At 48.6% G+C, this 24,119-nt stretch overlaps 1 protein-coding gene across 1 annotated transcript; it reads right to left on the bottom strand.

Moving 5' to 3' along the window:
* Positions 1 to 5,020: 5,020 nt before the first annotated feature.
* PPP1R10 (protein phosphatase 1 regulatory subunit 10) lies at positions 5,021 to 23,999 on the bottom strand. The gene is made up of 20 exons (XM_054721723.1): positions 23,937 to 23,999; positions 22,862 to 23,383; positions 16,923 to 17,040; positions 16,195 to 16,281; positions 15,936 to 16,071; positions 15,159 to 15,210; positions 11,461 to 11,538; positions 11,144 to 11,317; positions 10,614 to 10,719; positions 10,412 to 10,524; positions 9,140 to 9,240; positions 8,596 to 8,740; positions 8,363 to 8,521; positions 8,027 to 8,273; positions 7,829 to 7,892; positions 7,530 to 7,724; positions 7,327 to 7,402; positions 7,010 to 7,123; positions 6,270 to 6,854; positions 5,021 to 6,027 (listed from the first exon to the last, which is right to left on the bottom strand). Exons 3-20 carry the CDS (start codon positions 17,027 to 17,029, stop codon positions 5,918 to 5,920), a joined length of 2,649 nt encoding a protein of 882 aa, XP_054577698.1. The 5' UTR covers positions 17,030 to 17,040; positions 22,862 to 23,383; positions 23,937 to 23,999; the 3' UTR covers positions 5,021 to 5,917.
* Between the last annotated feature and the right edge of the window lie 120 nt (positions 24,000 to 24,119).

The raw sequence follows: 24,119 nt of genomic DNA on the forward strand, positions 1-24,119 counted from the left end.
TCTTTACAGGACTGCCCTGGCCACTGCGTGGGGAACAGTGTGTGGGGCAGGGGAGGTGGGGACAGACGGGAGAGGAGAGGCCAGAAGTGAGATACTGCCTTGGAAGGAGATATTCTGCCTCTAAGAAAATGTAGGCTCAGATATTTTCAGGGGAAGAGAATGGGAAACGGGGCTCACCTCGTGAGTTTTGGTGTCAGAGAATCAAGAAGAGTTAGGGAGTGCCCTAGCCAGTTTGGCTCAGTGGATAGAACATCAGCCTGTGGGCCGAAGGGTCCCGGGTTGGATTCCAGTCAAGGGCACGTACCTCAGTTGCAGGCTCCTCCCCAGCCAGGGCCCTGGTTGGAGTGCATGCAGGAGGCAACCAATCCATGTTTCTCTCACATCGATATTTCTCTTACACTCTCTCTAAATATCAGTGGAAAAATATCCTCGGGTAAGGACTAAAAAAAAAGTTAGGGTAGACACAGATGATCCTCACAGCCAATTGGCCTGGAGGTCAATTCCTCCCAGTGATACCAACAACAATCAAGGCTTAACTACAACAAGACTGTGCACACAGCCCACAAAGGGGTGCACCAAGAGTGTCCACCTCAGGTAACTGGGGAGGCTGAGCCACCTGGCCCTATAGGACACCTACCACACAAAGCCACTCTATTAACTCAGGTAAGCAGCCAAAATGCAGAGACAAAGAAAAGGGTTACAAATGAAGGAAATGGAGGAAAGCAAACGACTGGATATAGAGTTCAAAACCACGGTTATAAGGTTTTTCAAGAATTTTCTAGGAAAGGCCGATAAATTTAGTGAGACCCTCGAGGATATGAAAAAGGAACAACTAGAAATTAAGCATACACTGACTGAAATAAAAAATATTATACAGAGATCCAACAGCAGACTAGAGGACCGCAAGAATCAAGTCAAAGATCTGAAATACAAAGAAGCAAAATACACTCGACTGGAAAAGCAAAAAAAAAAAAATCCAAAAATATGAAGATGGTGTAAGGAGCCTCTGGGACAACTTCAAGCGTACCGACATCAGAATTATGGGGGTGCCAGAAGAAGAGAGAGAGCAAGATATTGAAAACCTATTTGAAGAATTAATGACAGAAAACTTCCCCCACCTGGTGAAAGAAATAGACTTACAAGTCCAGGAAGCAAACAGAACCCCAAACAAAAGGAATCCAAAGAGGACCACACCAAGACACATCATAATTAAAATGCCAAGGGCAAAAGACAAAGAGAGAATATTAAAAGCAGCAAGAGAAAAACAGTTAGTTACCTACAAGGGAGCACCCACATGACTGTCAGCTGATTTCTCAACAGAAACTATGCAGGCCAGACTGGAGTGGCAAGAAATATTCAAAGTGATGAATAGCAAGAACCTACAACCAAGATTACTCTATCCAGCCGAGACCGGTTTGGCTCAGTGGATAGAGCGTCGGCCTGCGGACTCAGGGGTCCTAGGTTCGATTCCGGTCAAGGGCATGTGCATTGGTTGCGGGCATATCCCCAGTGGGGGGTGTGCAGGAGGCAGCTGATCGATGTTTTTGGCTCTCTATCCCTCTCCCTTCCTCTCTGTAAAAAATCAATAAAATATATTTAAAAAAAAATATTACTCTATCCAGCAAAGCTATCATTCAGAATTGAAGGGCAGATAAAGAGCTTCACAGATAAGAAAAAGCTAAAGGAGTTCATCACCACCAAACCAGTATTATATGAAACTAGAGGCCCGAGGCACGAAGATTCGTGCAAGAACCCCTTCCTTCCCCTGGCCACCGGCACCACCTTTGCTTGGGTCGGAGCCACCTTTCTGCCTTCCCACGCTGCCCAGAGGCCCAGAGCAGCTGGGGCGGGGCAGAATGCCTGCATCGTTGCCATGGTGACAATGCAAGCGTCCCGCCCCGCCCTGCCCACTTGGTGCCTGCATATGCAAATTAACCTGCCGGTTTTTGTTGGGTTAATTTGCATACTCACTCCTGATTGGCTGGTGGGCATCGTGAAGGTACGGTCAATTTGCATCTTACTCTTTTATTAGTGTAGATGCTGAAAGGTATTCTTTAAGAAGAGGAAGACGAAGAAAAAGGTAAAGATAAAAATTATGAACAACAGCCCTGACCGGTTTGGCTCAGTGTATAGAGTGTTGGCCTGCCGGCTGAAGGGTCCCAGGTTCAATTCTGGTCGAGGGCATGTACCTGGGTTTTGGGCACATCCCCAGTGTGGGGTGTGCAGGAGGCAGCTGATCGATGTTTCTGGCTCTCTATCCCTCTCCTTTCCTCTCTGTAAAAAATCAATAAAATATATATTAAAAAAAAAATTATGAACAACAAATACATATCTATCAACAAGTGAATCTAAAAATCAAGTGAATTAAAAAGCTGATGAACAGAATAAACTGGTGAATATAATACAATCAGGGGCATAGAAAGGGAGTGGACTGACAATTCTCGGGGGGAAAGGGGTGTGGGGGTGTGGGAAGAGACTGGACAAAAATCGTACACCTATGGATGAGGACAGTGTCGGGGGGTAAGAGCAGAGGGTGGGGTGGGAACCGGGTGGAGGGGAGCTATGGGGGAAAAAAGAGGAACAATTGTAATAATCTGAACAATAAAGATTTATTAAATTAAAAAAAAAAGGGAGTTTGCCAAGCAGCAGCAAATACATTGAGTTAGTACTTAATTGTACTAGGCTGAGGTAGTAGGATTTTGTAATTTTTTTTAAGAAAGGGAGAAACATTTTGTTGTTCCATTTGTTTATGCATTCATTGGTTGCTTCTTGTATGTGCCCCCAGAAATAGAACCCTCAACCCTGATGTATGGGGACAAGACCCTGAGTTACCCAGCCAGGTTGGATTCTGTAATTTTTCAACATTCGATTTCCCAGAACAGAAATAGCAGAGATGTAATGCTGAGGACTCAGAATTGGAGATGGAAGGGTTGAGACACATCAGAAGTTGAATAGGATTTGGGGGGGCGGGGGGGGGGGGTGGAAGCAGAAAGGAAGAAAAAAAACTAAAGGGGAGAGAAGTGCCTGCAGGCCTTGATGGGTCCATGGGTTTGGTGAAATGGATGAGAGTTCAACCTGTCTCCCTGCCCCCATTAATTTTTTGTTAATCCTCACCCGAGGACATTTTTTCAATTGATTTTTAGGAAGTGTGAAAGGGAAGCGAGGGTGGAGAGATAAACATTGATGTGAAAAGACACATCCACTGGTTACTTCCCACACTCACCCTGACCAGGCCCCGGGATCGAACCTGCAACCCAAGTACGTGCCCTTAACTAGAAATCGAACCCACAACTCTGTAGTTGCGTGGGCTAACACTGGCCAGAGCAGGAAACATTTTTGTGGAGAACTTGAAAGGAAAATGAGGGACTCATCTTTAAATAACAATGGAAAGCTTGAAGCTGTCTTTAAAGGCCTATTGCAGGAGACCAAGGAGGTGAGAAGCAGGCACTCGGAGCCAGGAGAGAAAATCACGTTAAAGTGGGCCCCATAGATGGACGTGCGCTTTGCTTTTTCACTGGAGTGTGTATTCGTTGGTATTTCACCTTTAGATTAAGTCCTCCTCCCAGGCTCTCTCCTGAGTGCACAGAGCAACAATAGGCTGGCTGCCTGAGTGCCACTCCTGAGACGGACAAAGGGAGGGAAAGGAGGCTGTGACGATGGCCAACCTGGCAAATAACAGCCAAGAAACGTGTAGGGCAGTGACTTCACTTTCCAGATCAGCACGCTACGCCGGGGAGCTTGTCAGAAACACACCATTTCGGGATCTGTCCTAGCTGTACTGAATCAGAAAATCTGCTGCCCCCTCCACCTTCACTTCTCATGTTTTTAAACATTTATTTTAGAGAGAGAGAAACATCGATTGGCTGCCCCCATGCATACTGGGATTGAACCCACAACCTGGGTGTATGCCCTGACTGGGAATCCATGGGATGGCACACAGCTAAGCCAGGGCTCCAATCTGTCTTTTATCAGGCCCTTCAGACATTCTGGTGAACACTAAAAGGCTGAAAACACTCTTCTCTCTCCCCAAAATGTAATATTCCCCTAATTTCTAGTTCCAAGAAGAGCAGATTTAGCCCGGCCGGCGTGGTTAAGTGGGTTAAGGAGTTCATAGGTCACAGTTCACTTCCCAGTTGGTTGGTCAGGTTACAAGCCTGGGCTCATTCCCCAGTAGGGGGAATGTTGGCGGCAGCCAATCAAGGTCTCTTCATCGATGTTTCTCTCTCTCTGAAATCAATAAAAATGTATTTTAAAAAATAGATTTAAGTAACTTCTTACTCCAAGTTAATTCTATCCCTCTATGTTCTAGTCTCCAAAACCTCCTGTGTTCCCAGGAATCTTATTCCATCACCTAGGCCAGTGGTCGGCAAACTGCGGCTCTCGAGCCACATGTGGCTCTTTGGCCCCTTGAGTGTGGCTCTTCCACAAAATACCGCGCACGTACAGTGCGATTGAAACTTCGTGGCCCATGCGCAGAAGTTGGTTTTCGGCCTGGGCGCGTCTATTTTGAAGAAGTGGTTCTAACGCCGAGCCACACTCAAGGGGCCAAAGAGCCGCATGTGGCTTGCGAGCCGCGGTTTGCCGACCACGGGCCTAGGCCTCGATTTCACACCTCCCCTCAATGAGTGAGCTGGGTCCGAGATCTATCTCCCCGTGCCCTCGCAGCAGGCCATTTTCTCCAGCTCTGCAGCCTTAGCGAAGAGCAGTCTCCCCTTTCCTTCCTCCCCTGGAACTGTTCCCAACACACTGCTCCTGGGTCTCTCCTGCCGCCACTCCCGCCCCGCCCCCCGCCCCTGAACTCCTTCCCGGAGGCTCCCCAGCTGGCAGCCCACCCGCTGCCCGGCCGCACGGCTCCGGTGCAGAGCGCGTCACGTCAGCATTCTCACATCCACTGTGACTTGAAGGTGGAACTTGCTAGCTCCACTCAGGTCTGAAAACACTCCACGAAGGTTTGTATTCACGCACCTAAAAGCTGGTAATGGCTGGGTTTTGTTTTTAAGGAGTCCAAACACACCAGGGGTTAAATAAGCTGCTTCTCTCTCCACTGTTTATTATTAATGTACAAAATATACAAAACCAAAAGAAAAAATACTCATCCTCAAATCCATCGTGGCTCTAACCCAAGACCTTGCACAAAACCCAATCAATCCACTGTTTTCATAGAAAACAACTGATACGAGACGGGTGAAAGAAAGAGGGCTGCGTAAGGGCCAGGGTTGTTGAATGCACCCAGGACGGTGCCCGGTGGGGACTCCGAGGCGGCCTCACTCCAAGGTTCCAGGCGGGGACAGGAAGCGTGCCAACTCCCAGGCGGTGCACGTCGTGTGCCGGTCAGGCCCGGCGAGCTGGGCTGGTTCATGCACAGCGGGCCTCCCTGAACGTCTGCTTCCAGCACGAGCCGTGTGCAGGGCAGACCGCCACCAGCCGGCCGCCGCGTTCACAGAAGGCTGCCCAGTCTGACTCGTTGAGAAGGGCTCAGGACGTGTCCAGCCAGCGTGCAGGGAGCCCTCCGTGTAGTGGGATGTCCGATATCCCCTTTACCGTCTCCCGCCCAAGGAATGGTGGTCTTGGCTGGGATGGTTTGGGAGGGCAGCTGATCCCACATCAGGCTCCGTGCACGGGAGGACCGGCACAGGTGAGGTGCCCTCGGGCATCAGCAGGAACACTGGGAAGGAGCTTGGGTTCCAGGGCAAGTCTCCTCAGAAAGTGGAGCCAGCCGTGTCTCCGAGCCTCCTCTTGGCAGGCAGGGCAGAGCGGGGCTGGTCCTCCCGCCTGGAGGAGCGTGTACATGGGGCGCACCAGTGATCAGAATCCCCAGGGCAGAGCAGTGGGGACTGAGGAGGCCGGCTCCTCCTCAGCTGGGGAAGGGACAAACGGGCCTCACAGAAGCCATAAGTGTGGGGGGCAGGCGGGGTCCTTAGGGCAGGGGGGGCCCATTGACCCCCGGGTGGTAGAAGGCACAGCTGTCCTCATAGCGGCAGTTGCCCTTCATCATAAAGTGTCGGCAAACGGGGCGGTTGGACATGTCTGAAAAAGAGGGCGGACGGTTAGGGAGGAGATGCTAGGTCACCTCCACCCTCACCACCTCCACGGCCATGAAGCCGGAGAACTGTCAGAGAGAGCCCGGGGGTGTGGGGGAAGGGCTGGGGTAGGAACAGCCACACATGCTGGGACAGGCAGCCTCAGGTTCAGCCTAGCACCCCCAGGTAGAGACACTCCCAGTCGGGGGGGCACAATAAACGCCCTATAGGGGCAGGGATCGTCCTCACCTCCTCCATGGCTGTGGCCTCCATCGTGCCCTCGGTGGCCCCCTCCTCCGTGACCAGGGCCATTATGGCCACGGTGCTCATGAGGAGGTGGTCCTCGATGATCATGGCCTCGGTGACCAGGGACATCATGAGGCCGGTGGCCATGGGGTCCCCCATGTCCAGGACCTTCATGGGGGCGATGTCCACCATTTCCACCCATGCTCCCACCAGGACCTTCATGAGGACGATGGCCACTGCCACTGCCCATGCCCCCACCAGGGCCTTCGTGGGGACGGTGTCCTCCACCCATGCCCCCACCAGGGCCCCCTCGTCCGTTTGGGGGTCCTCCTCCAGAGCGACCTCCTCTGGCCCCTCGAAATGGAGGAGGAGGGGGAGGAGGTTCATTGCCCCCTCGACCACCACGACCTCTATGGTATGGTCCAGGTCCAGGTCCAGGTCCAGGTCCAGGCCCGCCCCGCATCGGGCCACCCCGCATGGGGTCAGCAGGGCCATCCCAGAAGGGATCACCACCCCGGGGAGGGGGGGGTGGACCCAGGAGACGTGGACCCACTGGCCCCCCAGGGCCTCCAGGGCCTCCATGGGGACCTGTTAGGAAAAAAAGGGAGATAATGTTATACTCAAGAGACTGCTCCCTCTCACCCTAAGCCACCTCCCCCCCTCCTTTTGGTCAATCCTACACTATTACCAGACCACGGGTTAGCAGATAAGCCCATTATTCCAACACCCCAGTCACCGCCTACCTGGCATAGGTCCCCCAGGGCCAGGGGGGAAGTGCTGCAATCCCTTGGGGACCCCAGGGCCTCCTTGTGGGAAACCATTGGCCATTGGGCCGGGGCCTAAGAGTCCATGTGGTACTGTTAATGAAAAAAGAGTCAAACAGTCAGCAAGAGGCTTCTAGAAGAGTGATATCCTTCTCGCTTAAGCGTGCCCCACGGATCCTTGAAGACCCAGCTGGCAGAGTCTAATCTCCATCCCACCCCCATGTGTGGCCACTGCCTGGCAATACCCCTGCTTCCCCAACCGCATGCAGCCCAGCCCTGGCTGGCCCTGACCTTACCCAGCATCTGCTTGATCTTGTCTGAGTAGTCTGGTTGCTTCAGCAGTTCCTCTGAGGGGTGACTATTTGGGCTACCCTAGAGAGCAACAGTCCTCATCAGCAGAGAAAGGGAGAGCCCAGAGGAGGGATGCAGGAAGAGGAGGAGGACTGGGGTAAGGGGAGGGGCGTGGCCGACAAAGCAGAACCGAGGACGAGGCTCATACCATGATGGAGGTGAGGATCTCCTGGACATTGATGCCTCCTCCTCCAGGACCCTGGGGGCTCTTCCCAGCACCCATGCTTCCCATAAGATTGGCCAGAACAGGAGGCAACTTGGAGCCACCTGCCCCATCAGGTGAGCCACCGGCCTCCCCAGGCTCCAGGGTCTCAACATATGGAGTCTCATCCATGGAACATTCCTGAAAGCAGAGCAGAGCAGTGAGGACAACCACAGAATGAAGGGGAGTCACGCACGAGAGCTGCATTAGCATCCATCACAGCCCCGTCGTCACTTCACACTCACCTCGTCCAAAGGGATGAGCTTCGGGGGCACAGGCTCGTAGGGTTCAGGGTCTGGCTCGTGAGGGCTAGCACAAGTGGGGGGCGGGGGAGAGAGACAAAAAAAGATTGATGGTCAAATTATTGATCCAGGCCCTTGAATGTCTTCCTAACCTCCACCCTCTCCGTAATCAACCTCGGACAGGCACCCCATTCTGCTCACCTTTCCTTGTTCAGGAAGAGCTCCTGAAGGATTCCTTTCTCCCGCTCAGCCTGGATGTACCGTTCCTGGCTGTTGCTTCCAGGGGTGACAAGAGGTGAGGGCAGAACCAGGGGCCGGGGGCACACCCATGGCACCTTCTCCTCCATGTTGTCATGGCTCAGACGCCGGGCCGTCTCAAATGCATGTCTGTCTGACAGTATCTCTCGCTTAGCAGCCTCGCCAAAGTCCTTGATCTTATTCACATTTACTGTTGGCGAGGAGGAAAGAGAAGTAAGCACAGCCAGCCCATTGTACACGCTCCGTACCCGCCTGTCAGATGGAAGCCCGCCTGCTAACCTCGCTCGGTCTCATCCAGTTCGAAGTAGAAGTACTCCCTCAGCTTGCCCTCCTCAGGCCACGTCACCGTCTTCCTCTTCCTGCCTCTGCGCGTCAGCTGGCCGGGCTCCCCAGGGCTCTCCACCGGTTTGGCGTCCAGAGCTCCCGGCTCCAAAGAGCCTGTAAGCAGGAGGTTTCAGACGCAGGCCCTTCCCCTTGGGGAACCCCCAACCTGGCCCAGCCTGTGGACTGACCTGCATCCAGGAGCTCTGGGACCTCCACAGGGGGCACTGGGGTCCCTGGACGGTCTGTGTCCATAGCCTCAGGAGGTGCTGGCTCTGGGGAAGAAGGTTTGGCTGTGCTTGGCTCTGTGCTTGTTTTCCCTTCAAATGGGCTTGGCTATTGTGAAAGGAAAAGAAGTTAATGAGCTGACAGAAAAACCAAGGTCAAGGCAAGGCAGTTAGTGCAGGGTCCGGGCAGGATCCCTCAACAGTTCATATAAACGAGGATCCACGTCAAACACTGCGCACTGTCACCAGTCTGCATCGGAGACACACTCCTCTTGCCCTCCTCAACTCCGAGCTGCTGGGCCCTTCTTTTTTTAAAAAATGTTTTTATTGATTTTAGAGAGAAACATCAATCAGCTGCCTCCTGCACACCCCCTACTGGGGATTGAGCCCACAACAAGGGCATGTGCCCCGACCAGGAATCGAACCCGCCACCACACTGGCCAGGGCTCCGGGTCCTTCCTTTGACTTGACCTTTACACCCTGCCACACCCACCACCCAGGCCCATACCTTGGCAGCTGTAGGCGACAGCACCTTCTTCTTCTTCTTAATTTTGATGCCTGGGACAGGGGCGGAGTTGAGCGCATCCAGGAAGCCAAGGCCCTCCATAGCTACAAAAGGAAGAAGCATAAATGGAACCATCACGCCTCCTTTATAATCCTATTCCTATAGAACCAGTCTGGGCAGAAAAATGGGTCAGTGTAGACCCTGCCTCAACCTGGGACACAGTAAGCTCAAGGTGGCCAGAGAGCATATGGACAGGAAATTCCTAACATTATTCTCCATTTTTTAAAATATATATCTTAATTATTCATTTCAGAGAGGAAAGAGAGATAGAAACATCAACGATGAGAGAGAATCACTGATCAGCTGCCTCCTGCACGCCCCACCCTGGGAATTGAACCTCCTGCTTCTTAGGTTGACGCTCAACCACTGAGCCACACCAGCCGGGCTGTTATTTTCCTACTAGAGGCTCGGCAGGGGCGGGGGGGGGGGGGGGTGCCCCTCAGCCCAGCCTGCACCCTCTCCAATCTTGGACCCTTTGAGGGATGTCCAACTGCCCGTTTAGGCTCGATCCCACCTGGCTCCCAACCGCTCGCCTGCCTGCCTGCCTGATTGCCCCTAACAACTCCCCTGCCAGCCTGATCAACGCCTAACTGCTCCCCTGATGGCAAGAGTGCTCCCAACTGCCCTCCCCTGAAGACCTGGTCACCCCTAACTGCCCTCCCCTGAAGGCCTGGTCGCCCCCAACTGTCCTCCCCTGCTGGCCTGGTCGCCCCTAACTGCCCTCCCTTGCCAGCCTTGTTGCCCCCAACTGCCCCCCCCCCCCCCGCAGGCCTTGTCTCCCTCTCAACTGCCCTCCCCTGCTGCCATCTTGTGTCCACATGGGGGGCAGCCATCTTGGGTGCCTGGGTGATGGTCAATTTGCATATTACCTCTTTCTTATATAGGATTAAAGGCAGGCAAGCCATGGTTTTGGATATGAACTAAGAGTTCAGGCACCTGACAAAGCCACCCCTGAGGACATGACAGATCACCCTGGCAGCTGGGAGTGCCCCTAACCAGTCAGTGAAGAGCACACCTCCCACCTCATCTCTCAGGTCACTCCTAAGTAACCCTATGAAACAAGCTTCAGAGGTGCAAAAATTGAAGGACACCAAGAAATAAAGGAAAATGGAGGAAAACGTTAAAGAGAAGGACCCCCCCCCCCCCCCCCCCCCGCCACCACCACCATGCATCCCATGAAGAGTTTGCTCCCAAATTCAATACATTCTGACTCACGCTGTGGCGGGATGATCTTCACTTTGATCTCTTTGGTAGCATTGGGTGTTGTGTTGAGTGGCTTGTACTTCTTCTCTGCATGGGGCGCAGTGTCTCCTGGGGCAGCTGCTGAGCTGTTAGAAGAGGAGCTGTCAAAAACACTGCCCTTCTTTCTCGTGGCCTCAGACCCAGCCCACTCAGAAGTTTAGCACAGAGTCCCTACCTCTGACGCTTGAGGGGAATGGGCTTAAGGTTGTATTTGTCAGAAACCATCACTGCACTGGCGTTCTTCTTCACGGGCACCAAAGATGGGGTCTCCATCTCTAATCCTGGGGAAGAGAAAGGGGGTGGGGTTGAATTCACACCCACCCTCTTGACTTTTGTTGTTGTTGTTGTTGTTAAAGATTTTTAATTGATTTTTAGAGAGAGAGGAAGGGAGAGGAAAAGAGAGAAACATCAATGTGAGAGCAAAACATTGATCATGTTCTCTACTGGGGATCCAGCCCACAACTTGGGCATGTGCCCTGAATCAAACCAGTGACCTTTTGGTGCACAGGACAATATCCAACCGAGCCACACTGGCCAGGGCCACCTTCTTGACCTTTCCTCTCGGTTCATTCAGCCTTGTATAATCCTGAGCGTCACCCGCTAGTCTTCCTCTTTTTGCATATCATGACCCAGCAATCCCACCCTGAGGCCCTGGGCGTGCACATGCCCACAGCCCCTTCCCCCCGGGCCTGCCAGCAGCCTCACCAGTGGAGCGGAACTTGGCGTGACTGGGTGCCGTAGTTCGAAGAGACTTAGGCTTCTCCTTCTTCTTCTCCGGGGCTTCCTCAGCCCGGGGCTCAGCCTTCACCTCAGTTAGAGGTCGCTCAGGGGGTGTGGCTCGACCTTTTCCCTCTTCTTTTCGCTTTTTCTTATCTTTCTCTGTTGTGGAAATACAAAGTAGAAAAAGATTTTATTGAGATAAAGAGAAAGACTGCTGGTAGCGGTGAAGCAGGCTGAAGACACTGGAGGCCACATCCCATGGGAGATAAATCAATACAGGGACAAAGGACCTGGGAGCTCACCAGCAGGCTGGGCACTGCTCTGGGAGCGGATGACAGCCATCCAGTCGCTGACGAGGACGGAGGCCAACTTCCGGAGCTCTGAGGGGACAGAAAGAGAAGATGCCTAAATAACTTAAAATGTTATCTGTCCAGTAACAGAAAAGAGAGATGTTTGAACATTTATTACAGAACACATAAAAACTACATCACTGCTTCATATATACAGGGTGGGTTTACAGTTGTGAGTCCATGAAACAGTTTATTCTTTATTATTATTTACTCACTAGAGGCCCGGTGCATGAAATTCGTGCACAGGGGGCGGGGGATGTCCCTCAGCCCAGCCTACACCCTCTCCAATCTGGGACCCCTTGAGGGATGTTAGACTGCCCGTTTACAGGGATTGGGCCATAGGGGTGTGGCCAGCCTGAGTGAGGGGCTGAGGGCTATTTTAAAGCTGACCAAACCCCCTTCAGGGTGGGGGTCTCCACTGGGGTGTCTGGCCAGCTTGGGTGAAGGGCTGAGGACTGTTTTCAGGCTGGCCACACTCCCTGGCGACCCAAGCTCACAGCCCTTCCTTTTTTCTTTTTTTTCAGCACTTCCTTGAGTGGAGGCCAGGGCCAGCCAGGGTGGGTGGGAAGCCTGGCTTCCTCCATCACCAGGGGCAACCCAAGCCTCCTGCTGGCTCTAGCTCTGTGGCTGCCGCCATCTTTGTTGTGTTAATTTGCATACTCGCTCCTGATTGGCTGGTGGGTGTAGCGGAGTGGTAGTCAATTTGCATCTTTCTCTTTTATTAGTGTAGATTATTGCATTATTTATAAACCTACTTTTACCCACTCCTATATATGTCCTGTAATTGTTACAACCTGAAAAACTTAATTTTTTAAAAAATATATACTTTTACTGATTTTTTTACAGAGAGGAAGGGAGAGGGGGAGAGAGTTAGAAACATTGATGAGAGAGAAACATCGATCAGCTGCCTCCTGCACACCACCTACTGGGGATGTGCCCGAAACCAAGGTATATTCTCTTGACTGGAATCGAACCTGGGACCCTTGAGTCTGCAGGCCGACGCTCTATCCACTGAGCCAAACCGGTGAGGGCTGAAAAACTTTTTTTAAAGAATGGTGTATTGCCTGACCAGCGTGGCTCAGTACAGGTCACAAGACTGGGTTTCAGGCTCAATCCCCAAGTAGGGAGTGTGCAGGAGGCAGCCAACCAATGATTCTCATTATTAATGTTTCTATCTCTCTCTCCCCCTCAATACATTGTTACTTTTTAAAATATATTTTTATTGATTACAGAGAGGAAGGGAGAAGAAATACTGATGTGAGATCGTAACATCGACTCACATCACATAGAAGCATAAAGATTAGTCATAAAATTAGAAAGTGGCAGAATGAACCAAATATGTACGCTCTTCCCTTTCTGTTAAAAGAGCAAGTAGCCCTAGCATTTCGGCTCAGTGGATAAAGAGTTGGCCCTTGGACTGAAGGGTTGCAGGTTCGATTTCAGTCAAGGGCACATACCTCAGTTGCAGGCTCGATCCCCGGCCCTGGTCAGGGAGTGTGTAGGAGGCAACCAATCGATGTCTCTCTCTCACATCGATATTTCTCTGTCCTCCCTCCCTTCCACTTTCTCTCTAAAAAAAGAAATCAATGGAAAAAATATCCTGAAGTGAGAATTAAAAAAAAACAAACCAGAAACTAAAATCAGGAGAAAGATAGCAGAGTTCAAGATCTGAAGGGCTACTAGCTTCTAAAATGAACAGCATTATTCTGTGTTGTCCTAAAGGCGAACTTAATGCAAACGAAGCTAACTTAGATTCATCCTACAAAAGACTTTCTAGGCAATCTTTTTAGAAAATCAATTAAGTATGTCAAGGATGAAAAAAGAGCTGAAAAAACAGACCAATTTAGGGTTGTGGTTTATTTAAAGAAAAAAGAGGTCAGAGAATTTTAAAGAATAGAATTTGTTTGTTGCTCTTTCTTTTTGTACTCAGCAAATAACATTTCTTATCTATGGCATCTCTCTTCCTGACAACATTTCCACTTTCAGACTCATATAATAAGATTGTCATATTAACATTAAAACCTAACTTTTCAAAATAGTCACAAACTGGCAATTTCTGTACCTAAGGCAAGATGAATTCCAATGTATCTATCCACAATGCAGGAAAACCCTAAAACCTTTTCAGAGCAATTGATAGTATGGTCCAGTGAGACTTCATTATAGTCAATAAGTACAAATTTCTGTATCCAAAGAAAGTATAAGAATAATAATTAAATCTATATTCAAAGAAGGCAGAAAAATTGAGCCAGCCAGAAAACAAGGACAATATATCTGACAAAGAAGGAACAATAGATGTGCAATGACTTAATGGGCTTTCTGGGATATATATCATGCTATAAATTATTATTACAGACTAGTGGCCTGGTGCATGAAATTCGTGCACTCGGGGAGGGGGGGGGAGTGGAGGGGCTCCTCAGCCTGGCCTGCACCCTCTCACAGTTTGGGATCCCTCAGGGGATGTCCGACTGCTGGCTTCCGGCAGTCAGACATCCTTAGCACTGCCATGGAGGCAAGAGAGGCTCCCACTACTGTCGCTGCACTCACCAGCCATGAGCCCTGCTCAGGGCTTCTGGCTGAGTGGTGCTCCCCCTGTGGGAGCGCACTGACCACCAGGGGGCAGCTCCTGCATTGAGCATCTGGTCCCAGGTGGTCAGTGGGCATCACAGCGACCAGTTGTTCTGCCGTTTGGTCAATTTGCATATTAGCCTTTTATTATATAGGATACTCTGAGATGTCACAAAGATATTGAAGTGCTTTGTATCTAAAAGGACCTAAAAACTGGGAATTAATACAACTAAAAGAACTGAAAGGTAGGGGCCCTGGCCAGTCTGGGTCAGTTGATTGAACGTCGAAAAGTCACCAGCTCGATTATGGGTCAGAGCCCATGCCTGTGCTATGGGCTAGATCCCCAGTAGGGGGTGTGCAATAGGCAACTGATCAATGTTTATCACTCTCTCCCTTCTTCTCTCTCTCTCTAGTTAATAAAAACTTATTTTTAAAAGAAGAGAGCCCAGCTGGCATGGCTCCATGGTTGACCATTGACCTATGAACCAGGAGGTCATGGTTCATTTTCCGTCAGGGCAATCTCTACCCAGCCCCTGCCCCACTCCCAGCCTTCAACACACTATTGTCTGTATCCCTGACCTGCCTGAACTATACATATCCTCCTATATAATAAAAGGCTAATACGCAATTTGCCCCCTCAACCGGGAGTTCGACCAGGGAGCGAGGCCAGCCCTGCCCCCGCCCCGAACTATCCGGCCAGGGTGCACCAAGAGTTCTTAGGCACAGACAAGAAGCATCCAATGAATGCATAAATAAGTGAAACAACAGAACAATATTTTTCTCCCTGTCTCTAAAATAAAATAAAGGTAAAAAAAAAAAAAAAAAAGAATCAGCTCTGGTTAAAGCATGGTACCTTATCTTACCCTCAATAGTAGAGAAATGAACAAATCCCATTCAAAATTGAGACCAGGAGACAGGGAACAGGGGACAGGTTAGAGGAACTAAATTTTCAAAAGAAAGAGAAAAGCAACAGGAAGTACAAAGAGTAAGGAAGGAAGGTACAGTCCAAGGATGGGGACAGACACGTAGGGTATTAAGTATAAGTAATGGAGGAAGGCCCAGACAGAGGAAGAACTGGCTCCTACCTTCATCCTCACTTGACTTGCTCAGTTGCTTCACCAATTTGGCTGTGTTGTTCTATGGGAGACGGGGAACAGCAGAAAGATAAATGCCAGGACAGTAAGGCCACTCAGAGCTAATAAGCCCCCAAATTCACTCACCATCTCCTCATAGTCCCTTAACAGTGACTATGTGGAGATAGTCTAATTTAAAAACCTTTGTGGAAAAGGAAAAAAAAAACAAAACACCTTTGTGGGGCCCTAGCTGGTTTGGCTCAGTGAATAGAGCCTCAGCCTGTGGAACAAAAGGGTCCCGGGTGTAATTCCAGTTAAGGGCATGTATCTTGGTTGCAGGCTCTTCCCCGGCCCGGGGCCTAGGTCAGGTGCGTGCAGGAGGCAACCAATCCATGTGTTTCTCTCACATTGATATTTCTCTCTGTGTTCCACAGTCCCTAAAAATCAATAGAAAAATATCCTTGGGCGAGGATTAACAAAAAAACCCTACAAAACCTTTGTGGGCATAGTTTTATCTAATCCTTAAAATAATCCAGTTAGGTAGATACAATTATTCCCATTTTACAGATGAAAAAGACTGAGGCTCAGAACTATGGAGTGCCCCAAGGACACACACCTATTGAAGGAGATAAAATTTGAACCAAGTCTTCTGATTCCAATTTCCTATTTTTCCTACCATTTCACCTCACAGGCCTAAGGATCACAGCCTCCTCAGAGTCAGTGTAAGTTTCTCCTCTGTCAGGCTCAACCAAAGAACCGAGGCACTGAGGCAGGAAAGACGGAAGGTACCTGCTTGAGATGGTCCACGGTGAGTGGTAGGTGCTGTAAGGTCAACAGAATTTGCTGCAGCAGGGGAATGTTGTTGGTTGTCTTTGAATATGTCAACCAATTGTTAAGAAGCTTGTAGCCACCAACATCAATAAACCTGTAGGCAGGTAGGAGGAGAATCTGATGCCCTTCCTGGATTTTGGAAGGACCACATCCCACACTCCTCGTTCCCCACCAACAACCCAGAAACCCCATTGCAGTCACCCAGATCCCCACTTACTTGACCAATACTTCTGATGACTGGGTCTGCAGGAGAATGTTCAAGTAAGTGCACCGACTCACCATCTTCCGTGCCTCCTTCATCAGGCTGTAGGAGAGGGGCAGGTTAGGAACCGAGCAGCCACAGAGCGCCTCTCCTTCCCACAGCAGAGCCTCTAGCCTGTGAGAGCACCTGCACATCCCTGACCACTTGGGACTTTGCTACAGTGGGAAGGTCACATGGCCTCTAGGTGGATGGGATGGATCCACAGTGAAATGAAAACCCACGGGAGGATGGAAGAGAACTTGATCTGGGGGGGGATGACCATTGCTGCTCCCGCCACATCTGATTCTGCTCGCAGGTAAAGCGTCCCAACCGCCAACAACCAGCCTTTAGTTCAGGATGGGCTTAGCCATCTGCTCCCCCTGGGAAACAAGGATCCCTGAAGGAAATGACAGTTTGGGGATGTGAACCATGACCAACCCAAAACAGAACCAAGAATTCCATCACCTGGCTCCCCGTTTCCTTCCTTCCAAGGGGTGACTCCCTTGTGACTGGATATCCAAATATCTAATTCCATTATAGTCAGGAACCAAGGGATCACCTTTTTCTATCACTTATTCTAAAATTACTGGATTTCAATCTTATCTCACTGACTTTCCCTTTCCTCTTCAGAACACCTAGCCTGTCTGCCTTAATTACAGTACACAATACCCTCCACCTGCAACAAGTGGGAAAAGGAGACTCACCTGAAGATCTTGGAAATCCCGTCCACACTCTTGACTTCCCCATCTCGGTTAAGGAAGCTGTCCAGGCCCTTGAGAAGCTCTTTGGGGTCTATGGGACCCGAACCCATGATCCAAGTTTCTAAGATGAGAGGACAAAACAAACCAACAGAATAAACGGGGGGCAAGGACACTGCCAGTGTGCCCTCTAATAAATTCCATTTATACATTTGACGAAACATAAGTTATTCAACTTATGTTCAACTACACTCACCCTTTTCAAGGTAAGAAAAATCAACAGAGACTATTGCCAGCACTGAGCAAACAGCCCTGGCAAGTGAAGCATGGCTACATGACTAAAGGGAAGACAGTTCAGTCGCAGGAGTGAGGCAGCACAGCCTTCCTAGGACAGCTGAACTCCATTAGACAGTGTAGAGCCAACATTCACATTCCTCTAACAAAATGCTCAATTCTCAGAGGTATTTTTTGCTTATTAAGTCCTGGCTCTCCTTCATTTCTGGTAAATCTGGTTTGAAAACAAAACAAAACTGTGACTTGGTAATAACTGGGCCAATCTTGGGTGTTGGGCTAAATATCTGCTAAGAGCAGTCAATTCTTTTTTATCTCAGCTCACAAGTGGCAGAATGTGTGCTGCTCGCACCAGTCAGCAATCTCGGCTGAAACGAGAGGTGACAGAGGAGAAACAAACTTGAAAACAGAACCTTTCCTCAGGGGGGTGTGGGGAGCTCCCAGAAATGGAGACGAATGGATGCAAAGGAAATCAAGCAGGTCCTCCTAACCCTTAAATAGAATGTCACTCGTTAACTAAACACTGCACAGGTTTTTATTGGTTCAGAGAGCAAAGTTTGTGGTTTCAAAGGCAAAGATGCAAATCTGACCCCCTATTCCCAACCACCTCAAAATCATATCATTATTCAAGATCTCTAAGAAAGGCCTGAAATTAGAAACCATGGAGCCAAAAAGAATAAAGGTAGAAGCTGGGAAAATGCCATTACATTTTAAGGAGCTAGTTTAGACCAGATTAGAAAAGGAGTTAAAGTTAAACTGCTGATATGGGACAGAGAATTGTGAAGCAATTTCTAGGCTAGAAATCAAGTTCCAGAGAGGAAGTTGAGAATCAATATGGTTCTGATTGGTATTTTTATCCATAAAGCCTCGAAACACCTCTGAGAACAAAAAAAAAAAAGCCACCTCAGTAATCGCTGCATTTGGGAAATCAAGTTAACACGTGGGTAGGAAGATGGCAAAGAGAAACCCACCTCATGCACAGTGCTTCTAGTGCAGTTACAGACAAGACCCCAGCAGAAGTGTGGGAAAATCAAGGTTTTACAAAGCTAACTATATTTTGTGCAGAAAGAGAAGTTTTCTTATAATGTAATTCCCAGACTTATAATTAGTTCACCGACAAAAAAACAAACACAACAATCTTAACCTTTAAGTCCTTCCAACAAAAAGGCCAGTAAATTTTGAAATGCATAGGTCCTAACAACCTAGGTAAGAAGAGGCAGAAGCAGGGAAGAGACTGGTTCTCGAGATCATAAGCTGTGGGCTGAAGAGAGGAGGGAGGTACATGCTGAGGGGAGCAATCTGGGTTAACTGTGCTATGACTGCCACCCTGCCCTCCACAAGGACAGCAGAACCTGGAGTCAGAGAAAAAAACATTGAAGTGGCTTATGGGTAAGGTTAGGCCAAGCCCACTGAACTATGGGGATTCTTATAGACAAACACAGGGATAAAGGAATTTTTCCCATGTAGTAATACACTATAAGATATATGCCCTGGAAACATAAAACAGATTTCCCATCTACTGGAGACTGGAAAAGCAATGAGCAAACCTAAATAACATATTACCAGCAACCAAGATAAATACAATTTGACAAAAACATTCAATTAAACTAACATCACTTCAAACCAGTCCTCCCTCAATACAGCTGACCCTCCTTATTTGATTCAAACCCAGAGGTGAATATACCTCACCGTGGTCCAATTGATTCCAGAATAGAACTCCCTTTTACATATTCAACTATCAGTTAAGCCAATAGGCCTGCTACTCTACTTCCTTCAGGAACTATAAACAAATTATCACCTGAGCTAAAATGATCCTTCACGGAATAGGGCGGGAGACAAAAGAGATCAATTAGTACAGCGCTAAACTCTGTCTAGTGCCTTCTGTTGGAATGGGACCCAGAATTTTCGCATTCCCATTCATAAAAAGCAAGAATAGTCAAGAGAAGCTAGGAGACAAAGCAGAGGAAATGTTAAATATTCACTTTTCCATTATTTTCCTCTATTATATTTTGGAAATACAATAAACTTAATCTTGTATCACAAGCACCAATCGTGTGACTAAAAGGTGAGTTTTCTCATAACTCTCCTACAGGAAGATTAGCTTTCACTCATTTAACATTAAGGATCCTAAGTGTCTGACAACCCAATTTCCCTCTTTTGAAGTCAGTACAATTTGAGAGAAGTCCAAGGTATTCAAGTGGAAAGGAATAAAGAGCCTACATTCTTGGCACAGGCCTCCAGCAGAAAAGGCAATGGGCTGATCAGGGGAGAAGCCGTGACCAAGTGCCATAACATTACCTAGTCATATGGAGACTGCAATGGAAGCTTGAGTAAGATTTCTGGAATCAGAAATAATCCAGCACAGGATATACTTTTCTTGAAGGCAGTACAAAAAAGTATCGGGGGGGCCCTGGCCCATCTCCACCAGGTCCTCTGTGGGGCTCTCCTCATGGAGAACACTGCAGGCTGAGACCGCCAGAGATATAGGCACTGGGAGATTTCTAGTGTCTTACCAGAGATAGTTTACAAGTCCTGAAGTGACACCAACTCCTGCCTCCAAAATGACGTATACTTTCGGGTTACTTCATTACATAGGGTGAAAAGTATTTAGCTTGGCTCAAGTTATGCCATTCCCATCACCAAAACAGAACTTGATTGGTTCAGGACAAAAATTCTATGCAAGTCCTTTTAAAAACAATCACAATACTCTTTCTAGCAAAGGAAGGCCTTTACCTTAACTTAAAAGGCTTGAGCATTTCTGGAAATGAAAATACTTTGTACTTAATCCCTTACATTCCCCCTTCTTTCTTCGGTGTTTGAGGCAGGCATTACAGCATGACTCAACAGTGGACTCAATTAGGTCTCTGGCGATTCCCAAGGTTGTACCTTTTTCCTAAGTAGTAAGCCCCTGTCCCTCCTTCATTTTGAAAACCTGGTACATGAGCTCACCAAAAGCTTATTCATAAAATCACCACCCCTACCCCATCCCCATCCCCACAGGAAAGGATTCCAGAATAGAACTTTGGCCACAATCTACAAGGATCGGGTGCTCTGGAAGGATTTGGCTCCCTAGAAGGCTTTGTTTCCCATCTCCCATGTTAATGAAGATTTTATTAATCTCCTGCTCACTAGAGATCAGGAACCCCAGTGGGCAAATGTTCAGCTCCCAAGGAAGGTATGCTGCAGAGGCATATGGCAAACTGCTTAAAAGATAAAAAACAAAACAAAAACTTGTGGTCAATAGACATGTCCCTCCCATCCAATCCAGAAGTTTAATAATTTGAGAATTCACACCCAGTAGAAAATTAGCCCTGAAGTTTCACCCAAGTCACCATGGCAGTTGTACAAAATGACTTTCCAGTTCTGCCTAGAACCATGATTCAATGTAGGACTTTAAAAAAGTACAAGTATATGGAGAGACTGATAAAGATTTGACTTTGAAAAGTAGAAGGGACAGGACACCAATTACCAACCTCGGAGAGGGCAGGTCTTTCAATATGCACCAATTGCTATAGCACTGCATGAGTTGAAAATGAAGACATTATCCTCCCATTGTGAAGGAATTTTACAAAGGAAAGAAATTCAAAAAAGGTGGCTCTTGGGATAACAGAAACGAGGCTGTGAAATGTAATACCAGAAAGGGTTTGCTTACCAGAAACCGTAGCTTGAATCCCCCTGCCTTGAGTTTACAACTGCCGCCTCCTTTCCTAAGATTCACTTCTCATCCCAGTACCAATGTACAGGAGCTAAGCAACTGGAGAACCTGATACAGCACTGAACAGTTTAACCCCAAGCGGAGGGGGAATAAGAGAAGAAATTCCTAAATACCCCCTCCCCCCTCCCCCCATTCTCATTATACAAAGCAACCCAACGCAGGAGGCCCAAGGACGGGTTCCTGAGCAGAAATGACATGTCATTAGGTCCCATTTGTCTCGTTACTTTCACAAGCCCTTGTCTGCCTCCAGTATGCCCCCCCCCCCCCCCGCAAGCTCACACACACTCCCCCAAAGGCTCCCAGTCTTATAGTTTAATTTTTCCACCCCTGGCAACTTAGGTGGGGAATACTTCCAAGCAGTTGTGGTAAAAGGTGAAAAGCATCAGGCTGTCATTGTTAAAAAACTAGAGCTGCCCAAGGAAATGAACAGCTTGAAGACCTAATTTCTGTGAGCTTTTTTCCCTTTTCAAATAAAGGCTTTAAAAGATTCTAAACGTCTTTCCAGGCTACGTGCACTGGGAGGCCAGAAGGCATGTGCTCAGGGGTGTGGTTTCCAGAGGGTGGAGAGGAAGCAAGTCGATTACATCACCTTTCAGGGATGCTCCTCCCCCTGACCAAGTTTCTAGGGCGGCCCTAGGCTCTGGATCGCAAACGGGGAGAAAAACAAAGAGGCAGGGACGCCATCTTGTAATGGAGAAAATTCAAAAGGCTACTCCAGCTCTGCCGGTAGTTACATTAAAAAACACTTTCTGGGAAGGGGGGGGGGAGGTAAAAAATAACAATTCTATCCCAGTCCCCCATCCTGAAGTCTTTGACCTATTTTGAGTAAGAGCGTTGTGAAAGTAAAAGCAATTAAAATATTAACAATTTTATGCGGGGAATAATTGAACTTGCAATTGAGGTTCAACCTACCATCGACCACCCCCATCCTTCAAACAAAAGGAAGCGGAGGGACTTGGACCCCCCCTCAACAAATAGGGTTGAGGCAGGACAAAAATGGGAGACAACCTGCAACACTGCTTGGAAGACAAAAGGACAAGGAAAGTCGCCATATTGAAGCAGGGAAGGAAAAAAAAAAAATCCTTAAACGACACAAATCTAGAAAGCTAGCATTCAAGTGCACTAAATGGCTTTAAAAATTATACTCCTGAATTCCACATTTCCCAACCTTTCCACCCTCTATTACCACCAAAAAGTATCAAGTTAAAATGTTAATCTTTTGCTTTTAAATAACTTATGCAATCTCCAACAATTACAAGACATTTACTTTTAACTACTATCTTGTATGTACTGGCACTATAATATTTTGTCCTGAATTAAGTGTCTTGCAATCTTTATTTCTAGATTGCCACCTATTTTAACCACCAATATACCCCAAGCATATTACATTAAATTGAGAGGATTTAACAATCTTAAGTCATAGCCAGCTAATATTTGTGCCCATCTCCTTACCCTGCAATCTTTATGTACAGATTGCTTATTAATCTGGCAAATTGAAAGGCGCCCTGCTTGTCTCACACACAAAGAAGTGGGCCTCCGGAGCCACAGACCCACCATCTTTTGTATGTGAGCTCATTAACCCTTTTGAAGACTGCTGCTCAAGTGAGGAAGGTAACCGTCCTCCTTACAAAAAGCAAATTTAGCGCTTTGGCAGTCTGGCAATTGGCTGGATTACCAAGGGTTAACCATCAAATCCTCCCTTGCCGGCCTCCCTCCACGCTCCTAGCCTGCGGCGGGGCAGGGCCGAGGCAGGTGGCAGAGAGAACAAGACTTAGAACCAAAGGCCCCTTTCGGTGGAGGTGAAGGGACCGGCTCGGTCCTTCCTCCAGGTCGCTACTTTGTTCTATGGTCTCATTTCTTCCTCTCATTATTTTTGGTTTCACCAAGGGAAACGTTGATTTCTTGTTGCAAGGCTCGTTTTTCAAAATTCGACACTTACTATCCAATTTTTTTGCGACGTCAGCACCTCGGGCTCAGGGGGAAGGGGGTTAAAATTTTGGAGAAAAAAAATAAAACCACCAACCAGAACCCAAAACTCTATTTGGGGGGCCTCATTGGATCAAAAAGTCTCTTAAAAAAAACAAAGGCCAACTCAGCATTCATCCCCCCCCCACCCAACTCCATTTAGGGAGGGGGGGTCGTAAAAAAAGTTCTGAGTTGATTAAAAAAATAGATAAACGCTGGATAAGTGGACTTGGGTGGGTTTGGGGAGGGAGGGTGGTTGATTATTTTTGAAGTTATGTGGTGACGGTCCTTCGGCCACAGATTTCAAGTCCCAAGCAGCGTGGGCTGGTGGGGTGGGCACGGATAGGTGGGAAGGGGCAGAAGACACAAGTGGTTGGGCTGGTGGCTGCCGTTTCCCTTTCCCCCCGCTCAGGATCCTTTCAAGGGCTTAGATGTTGATGCGGCTCGTTTCTTTTTTCCTGGTGGCCGGCCTGTCTTTCTCCGAGAAAATTCAAACCTGGGATAGAAAGAACACAAGGGGAGAAAGATGTCATCAGTACGGGCTGCTTCTTAAACACACCCCAGACGACCGCTTTGGCTGTCGCTAACACCTCCGTGTCCAGTCCGGAAGCTTATATAAGCCGTGATTCTTAAATAAATCCATGCCAAATCCGTTTCCCAGGCCAACGCTCTCCGTAAAATTTTAACCCCCCAACCGACAAAACACAAGAACTTACCTCTAAACGAACCCCAGAATGGCGGCTGCCCGCGCGGGCGGAGCCTTTTATACCCGGACACCACCCAATGCGCCCAAATGTGTTAGTGCGTTTCCCTTGTCGCGAGACATTGTGCGCGAGGCGTAAATTCATTGGTTAACCCGAAAGACAACGCGCTAGCTGATTGGATATCCTTCCTTCACCTTCGCTCATCCACTACCCGCTTCCGGTCGCTCTCGGCACATTTTTCCGCCTCTTTCCTGAGGAGGCGGGACGCGCGTGCGCATGACCGGAGAAACTAGCACCGCCCTTTCCTCTGCCTTCACCACTTCCGCCCCCGAAAACGTTTCTCACCCAGGGTTGGCCGAACTGGACCGGCGCATGCGTACTGTGGGAACCTCGGCCAAAATCGCTTTCAAAATTGCTTAAAAGGCAAACGCTAAGGATAAGATCTAAGAATCGTAGTGACTGGTTCATCGAAAACTCAGTTTTGAGGCCGAATTCCACTGTGACGCAGTTGAAATTAGCTTCTCTCCA

This window comes from Eptesicus fuscus, chromosome 10 (genome assembly GCF_027574615.1).
Source record: "Eptesicus fuscus isolate TK198812 chromosome 10, DD_ASM_mEF_20220401, whole genome shotgun sequence".
In the NCBI taxonomy this organism is placed as follows: domain Eukaryota; kingdom Metazoa; phylum Chordata; class Mammalia; order Chiroptera; family Vespertilionidae; genus Eptesicus; species Eptesicus fuscus.

What these genes read in the sequence shown, in the direction of transcription:
- PPP1R10 (XM_054721723.1), bottom strand. Translation starts at nt 17,029, where the DNA reads ATGGGTTCGGGTCCCATAGACCCCAAAGAGCTTCTCAAGGGCCTGGAC. An exon ending in GAAGATCATCCCGCCACAGC is followed by an intron (nt 9,241 to 10,411) that starts GTGAGTCAGAAT and finishes TTCCTTTTGTAG; the next exon opens with CTATGGAGGGCCTTGGCTTC. An exon ending in CCCAGAGCTCCTGGATGCAG is followed by an intron (nt 8,522 to 8,595) that starts GTCAGTCCACAG and finishes TCCTGCTTACAG; the next exon opens with GCTCTTTGGAGCCGGGAGCT.